We start from the raw sequence: 7268 nt of genomic DNA on the forward strand, positions 1-7268 counted from the left end.
AATAAAAATAGGCCCTAGCTGGTTTGGCTCAGTGGAGAGAGTGTCAGGCCCCAGATGGAAGTGTCCCCGGTTCGATTCCTGTCAGGTGCATGTACCTTCGTTGCGGGCACGTCCCCAGTGGGGGGGCGTGCTGGAGGCAGCTGGTCGATCTCTCTCATCGATGTTTCTAACTCTATCCCTCTCCCTTCTTCTCTGTAAAAAAAAATAAAAAATAAATAAAATATATTTAAAAATCAATTTTAAAAATCTTTACAAAAAAAGTCACTCTTTGGTTTATAATCGCAATATGTAATATGGTAGCCAGTAGACACATGTGTTTGTTTATATGTAAATTTAAACTAATTAAAAAGAAATACATTCAGGTCCTTAGTTGCACTAGTCATTTTTGAAGTGCTCAACAGCTACAAGTGATCTGTGGCTCCCACATCGAACAGCACAGATATAGAATATTCCCATCATTGCAGGAAGTTCTATTGGGCATGCTGATCTATAATAAAACATCTTCAATTCAAACATAATAAAGTACATGCAAAAAAAATAAAGTTTTAAATAAAATTGAGTTACCCAAACCACATTTATTTTCACTAATCAAACTTCAAAACAACAAACTTTATAAGAATGCCGTGTGGAAAAAATTCCTTAGTTTCAAATCTATGGAGATTAAAAATAGAAACAAAGACTTTTCAAAATAATTACTACAAATTGCCAATCATTTTCAGCAGAATAAGATACAGCATTTTTTGAGACTTTACGCTGACTTAAATATTAAGTACATGTTCCTTTTATAAAATATTACTAAAAAAGATTTTCCTGAGTTATACTCTGTTGTGTAAACAAGTTTAACAACATTATTAAATGTGCCAGCCAAACATGAGCACTGCTCTCACCACACATGTGCTGGACAGTGACTCAAGGAACAATCCTGCCACTGACAGCGCTGGGGAGTTGAGCCCCCCACTATAACAAACTTCAAAAAATGGCCCTAGCCATTTGGCTCAGTGGATAGAGTGTCAGACTGCGGACTGAAGAGTCCTAAGTTCGAATCCAGTTAAGGGCACATGCCCAGGTTGTGGGCTTGATCCCCAGTAGGGGCCGTGCAGGAGGCAGCTGTTCATTTATTCTCTCTCATCATTGATGTCTCTTATCTATCTTTCCCTCTCCTTTTCTCTCTGAAATCAATAAAAATATATTTTAAAATGGATCACTAAAGTATTAGTAATAAAATTAAACTTTCGGTTAAATTTCAGATTTATTCTCATATTCCAGAAGTTCACTCTATAATGGTGAAAATCTGTCAGAAGTCTATTTTAACATTCAGTCACTGAGCTCTAGCCAAAGTATGTGCTGGGTGTGCCACTAGCTTGACCTATCTTCCTTCTTCACATATATCTGGTTTCTTAGCTTTCAATAGTGTCTTTTCTTTTCTTTTCTTTTTCTTTTCTTTTAATTCATTTTAGAGAGAGAGAGAGAAAGGGAAAGAAACATCAATTTTGTTGTTCCACTTATTTATGGATGGATCGTTTGATTCTTGTATGTGCCCTGATCGGGGATCAAACCCTCAACCTTGGCGTATCAGGATAATGCTCTTATCAATGGAGCTATCCAGCCAAGGACCAGCATCTTTTTAGTATTAGAAGCCAAAATCCAAAAGCTCCTACAAACCACGAATTGAAAACAACTAGAAAGAAACACACAAAATTACAAATTGATGAGCCAATTTTCATTCATTTTTTTAAATTTACAGCCCAATTAAAAGAACGTAGAAAAAAACAATAAAGTAGTACATCATTTGGACTAAGTTTTCAGGATTCCTAGATGTCTCTCTCTTCTGAATATAATCAATACAAATGGAAAATAAGTATGTTCAATCATTCTGGGATCCTGGCGACTGGGTTTTGGCTTAGATTTCAGTTAAGTAAGTCCCCAACTGAAACAAAGGCCACACTTACCGCAAGCTCTTCTGTTCTATCTAGGAACCTGGAAAGAAGCAGAAGGAACACAGAATTTTTATCTATTGACATGTGGCAGCATAACTTCACAAAATAAGACAACTGCTCTAAGAGAACACAATTCAAACTCATTTGCCTCCACATGTAAGATAAACCCTTGTCTTCTTAAACTTGCTACCATAGCAACCCTTTGAAAACACATGGTGGACGAGGTATCAGTGTTCCCCTGATCTTTCTAGCTGAGCAAAAAGCAGGGACAAGAAGGCACCGCAGGGCACTAATAACTGTAGGGTTAACTGGGCTCATGGGAAAGTCAGAGCCTCCTCAGCCCACAGTAATGCCATGGACCCTTTGAGGAAGAGTCAAGCACTCTCTTTCTCTGCCGACTCCTGAACAGGTTTTCTACCTTGTTCTCTTGTTTTCATGTGCAGAGTGAAGTGTGCTTTGCCTTTCCCAAAAGGCGGTAAGGCCTTGGAGAACAAGGACTTTGATGTTCTGACCCCTTCTCACTCTGAACGGTCCACTATACTCAACATCATGCTGTGACATAGAGGTGAGGCTTACTGAAGCCTGTTGACTGGGAAGGAGGGAGAGAACACCTTGCCTCGATCAATGTGCCTTCTGAAAACTCATGGCTAACCATCTGTAATCTTGACTCTAACCAGGTGACCTGCTTTCCCCACCTTAGTGTTTGGGGAGCTCATCACTGTGCTGGAGTCACTGGTAACTGGAGTTACCCTAGGCCACATGTCAGCCTCAAGAGAGGTTCCAACCCCTTCTCTGACACTGAAGAAAGAACATAACATACACACATTTTAACCTAACGGTAAGAAATAACCTTCTGATTGGAATGAGATAGGAAAGGAAAATAGAAGACACCCCCTTCCCAACCCACTCTCCAGCCCCAGCAGATATGCCTACCTCTTACCTCTCCACCAATCAGAATCCTGCCTAGTCTCATAAGCCCAACTCAATTCCTAACCTCTTCCATAAGGCTATCCTCCGGTATCCTGACTAAAAGTTACATTTGCTTCTTCTGCTCTTCCACTGTACTTCTCACTACCAACACTGTAATTTAAGGCACCTTCAGCCCTGGGACCAGTAATAAAAGATACCTTCAGGCCTGGCCGGTATTGCTCAGTGGTTATAGCATTGGCCTGTGCACCAATCAAGGGCACGTCCCTGGGTAGCTGGTCCGGTCCCCCGCCCCCATTTGAGATGGGTGTGGGAAGCAAACAATCAATGAGTCTCTGTCACACTGATGTTTCTCTCTCTTTCTCCCCCCCAATCTTCTCCTTTCTTGCTCCCTTCCACTCTCTCTAGAACAGTGGTTCTCAACCTTCTGGCCCTTTAAATACAGTTCCTCATGTTGTGACCCAACCATAAAATTATTTTCGTTGCTACTTCATAACTGTACTGTTGCTATTGTAATGAATCGTCATGTAAATATGTGATATGCAGGATGGTCTTAGGCGACCCCTGTGAAAGGGTCATTCGACCGCCAAAGGGGTCACGACCCACAGGTTGATAACTGCTGCTCTAGAATCAATGGAAAAAATATCCTCACTCCTTTAATGAGAATTTAAAAAAAGAAGACACCTTCACTATAGATCTTCCATTTTAAAAATGCTTACTAAATATTAATACTACAGACTAGGCATTGTGGAAGTGTTTTACATAACACTAACTCTTCATCTTTATAATGATCCTGTGGGATAGGTATCACCATCTCCATTTTACAGATGTGGAACTGATATTTGGAGAGGCTGGGTAACTTGCTCAAGGTCATGCTCCAAATTAATGGTGGAGCCAGTATTCGATGCAGGTATGTCTGGCTCCAGAACCTGGTTCTGAACTACGTGCTACACAGTCACCTTATCACAGCCTGTGGTGCTAGTTATCCCATCACATTTCAATATCTTGTCTAATAAGCATTTCCAGAACAAACAGACAGTGTCTTCTTTGTGTTCCCCAGAGTTCTTTGAACAAAATAATTTATTTACTGGACCAGATGATCAGTTCTTACCTGAAGAGATCTAAAAGCAGCTTTTGATCCCCTATTTCCTTAAGGAAGTGAATGAGATGTCTCAGGGCAACCTGTCGCACCTCTAGCTCTCGGAAGAGGACCTCTGAAAGGCAGGAAGAAGTTAGGTGGAGAAAGATTAAAGCTATTACTTAAGTGTAAAATTGGTCTCCCTACTCACACATTACAAAATTAATTCCTCAAAGCCAATCAGTAATTTTTTTTACGGTACCCATCCCTTATGCTCAATCCACCATCAACACACTCCATGGTTTAGGGCAGCTCTATGCCAGAGTCAGCTTTCAGTTCTCACCAATCCAAACATAAGGTACTCAGCATCAACTCTGACTTTCTCAAACCAACACAGCTGTCTGTGTGCCCAGTACATAGAGGGGCGTTGCAGTTAATGTAGTTGCCACTAACGGATGACGACGGCCCTCAGAGACGTGAGCTGAACTCTGAGGTCTCAGGCCAGTCCAGGTGTCTCTGCAGCAGACTTGATGCTGGTAAATTCTGGTATAAAGCCACATGCCTATCTCCCCTCAAGTGTAGCAGACATCGTGCTGAATGAAGATTTCCCTCAAACCATGCTCACCTTTGCTCAGTGTCCTCTTCAGGAATATCAGAACCTGGAGGAAAAGAGAACAAAGAGCCCTAGCTGGTTTGGCTCAGTGGATGGAGTGCTGGACTGCGGCCTGCAGGGTCCCCAGTTCAATTCCAGTCAAGGGCACATGCCTGGGTTGTGGGCTCCATCCCCAGTGGGGGGTGTGCAGGAGGCAGCCGATCAATGATCCTCTCTCACCATTGATGTTTGTCTTTCTCTCCCGCTCCCATCCTCTCTGAAATCAATAAAAATATGTTTTTTTAAAAAAGAGAGAACAGCCGAAACCGGTTTGGCTCAGTGGATGGAGCGTCGGCCTGCGGACTGAGGGGGCCCAGGTTTGATTCCGGTCAGGGGCATGTACCTGGGTTGCGGGCACATCCCCAGTGGGAGATGTGCAGGAGGCAGCTGATCGATGTTTCTCTCTCATCGATGTTTCTAACTCTCTATCTCTCTCCCTTCCTCTCTGTAAAAAATCAATAAAATATATTTTTAAAAAAAAGAGAGAGAACAAAAAATTAATTACCCAGTGAATTCTTTCAAACACAAAGCCCCACCCTGAGCACCAATGTCTAGGAATGAGGTCAGCAACTCAGTAGGCACCTTTGCAGGCCCAGACAACACATTTCTTGATGTGATAGAAGGATAGGTGGTGGACATCTGGAACTGCGCTGTGTCTTGGGAGTCCCCATGCCCGTGCCTATACTGGCAAGAGATGCTTCCCTGCTCTCATACCTCTCCTCCCTCAGAGTATAGTAACCAACCTACTGCTTCTTGATTATAATCAAGAGTTCCGCACACAACACATGTCCTACCAGCTAGGCTTTAAAGTACGCGTTACTGAGAATCCTACACATTAAAAGGAAATCCAGGATCTTTACTTGACATTTAACCTAAAATGTTAAAGTCTATTCTGATTGGATTTTCAGAAACTAACAAAAAATAATTAAATAACAAAAAAACCCCACACTCACAGCAGTAATGACGTTTCCATCATGCATGCTAACTGCTTCCTCTAAGAGTTGTAGCTTGTCCTGTAAGGAGCGGAATCTTTCTAGTGAGCAGACCTGGTGGAGTAAGAAGAGAATTAGTGTGCTGGGAGAAGACTGTTCACTACATTCCTCTGTCACTGGACACCGAAGTACAGGCAAGAATAAAAGGAAATGTCTCCAAAGAAAGCCACTTTATTTTTACACTGTGGTGCCCAGAACAATATCGATAGTAGTTTCCCACCAAACCCTCTCTAGTCAGCCTTATGCTCTGTATGTCATTTCCTGATGAAGTCTTGCCAAAGTCAACAGGTAGAAATCATTTCCTCTTTTTATAATGAGGTATAAATTACATACAATAAAATCTACCCTATTTAAATGTACAGTTCGGTGAGTTTTGACAAGGATAGAATTCCATGTAACTACCAACAGAATCAAGATACAGAATATTTCCTTCACCCCAATAAGCTTCCTTGTCTACTTTAATGTTCATACCTTCCCATCCCATCCCATCCCCAGTCTATTATATATACCACCATTTATTTACCTATTTAGCTCTGGATGGATATTTGGATTTTCACTTTGGGGGCTATTATGAGTAAAGCTGTATGAACATTTGTGCATAAGCCTTTGTATGGACATGTTTTTGTCCATACAAAACATGCACTGTGAATGTCCACGAATGAAATTAAGTATATGATTAACTTTGTAAGAAACTGCCAGACTATTTCCCAAAGCAGTTTTACTATTTTTCCTTCTGGCTGACAGTGTACAAGAGTTCCACATCCTCCTAATATTTGGTATGATCAGTATCTTAAAGTTTAGCCATTCATTCCAGTACCTGCATAGTGGTATCATACAGTTTTAATTCACATTTTCTTGATAACTATGTTGAGCACCTTTTCAAGTACTCATTGGCCATTCATATATGTTTTCTGTGATATAACTGGTCAAATCTTATGCCAATTTTTTTTGGATTATTTCTTATTACTGAAAATAACTCTTTCTTTACATATTCTGTATGAAAATCCTTTATAATATGTATATTTTGCAAATATTTTCTACCAACTATAATGATATTTTCATGTTTTAGTTTGTTTCTTTGTTAATCCTCACCCACATATATTTTTTCCATTGATTTTTAGAGAGAATGGAGAAAGACTGTGAGAGAGAGAGAGGAAGAGAGAGACAGAGAGAGAGAGAGAGAGAGAGCGAGCGAAGGGTCACAGGTTCAATTCCTGATCAAGGGCACCAACCTGGGTTTCGGGTTCAATCCCAGCCCCAGTCAGGGGGTCTCTCTCACGTTGATGTTTCTCTTCCCCCACCCCCAGTCTTTTACCCTCTCTAAAAATCAATGGAAAAAAATATTCTTGGGTGAGGATTAACAACAACAAAAAAGTTAACTCATAATGGATCTCAGACCTAAACATAAAAGATCGTGCTCATTCTTTTATATATATATAATTTTTAGAGAGGAAGGGAGAAGGAGAGAGAAAGAAAAACATCAATATGAGAGCAGAACATCAGTTGGTTGCCTCCTGCACAATTGGATCCAGCCCTGATGGGGAATCGAATCCTGATCTCCGATGCTCAACCACTGAGCCATGCTGGCCGGGCTGACCCGGCAACCTTTTGGTGTACAGGACAATGCCCAACCGAGCCACACTGGCCATGGCCACCCTCATTCTTAAAAGCACTTTTCCCTC

General features: G+C 41.2%; 1 protein-coding gene across 2 annotated transcripts in view; it reads right to left on the reverse strand.

Moving 5' to 3' along the window:
* The window catches only part of VIPAS39 (VPS33B interacting protein, apical-basolateral polarity regulator, spe-39 homolog), a 26591-nt gene that overhangs the window by 9957 nt on the left and 9366 nt on the right, over window positions 1-7268 (reverse strand). For both annotated transcript variants that reach the window (XM_006778829.2, XM_015558061.1), the window contains 4 exons: window positions 5548-5640; window positions 4568-4601; window positions 3976-4078; window positions 1950-1977 (listed from right to left, as the gene is read on the reverse strand). In XM_006778829.2, the coding sequence (XP_006778892.1) occupies window positions 1950-1977; window positions 3976-4078; window positions 4568-4601; window positions 5548-5640 (258 nt within the window). The remainder of the gene's footprint in view (window positions 1-1949; window positions 1978-3975; window positions 4079-4567; window positions 4602-5547; window positions 5641-7268) is intronic.

Source organism: Myotis davidii, unplaced genomic scaffold, assembly GCF_000327345.1.
Source record: "Myotis davidii unplaced genomic scaffold, ASM32734v1 scaffold309, whole genome shotgun sequence".
Taxonomy (NCBI): domain Eukaryota; kingdom Metazoa; phylum Chordata; class Mammalia; order Chiroptera; family Vespertilionidae; genus Myotis; species Myotis davidii.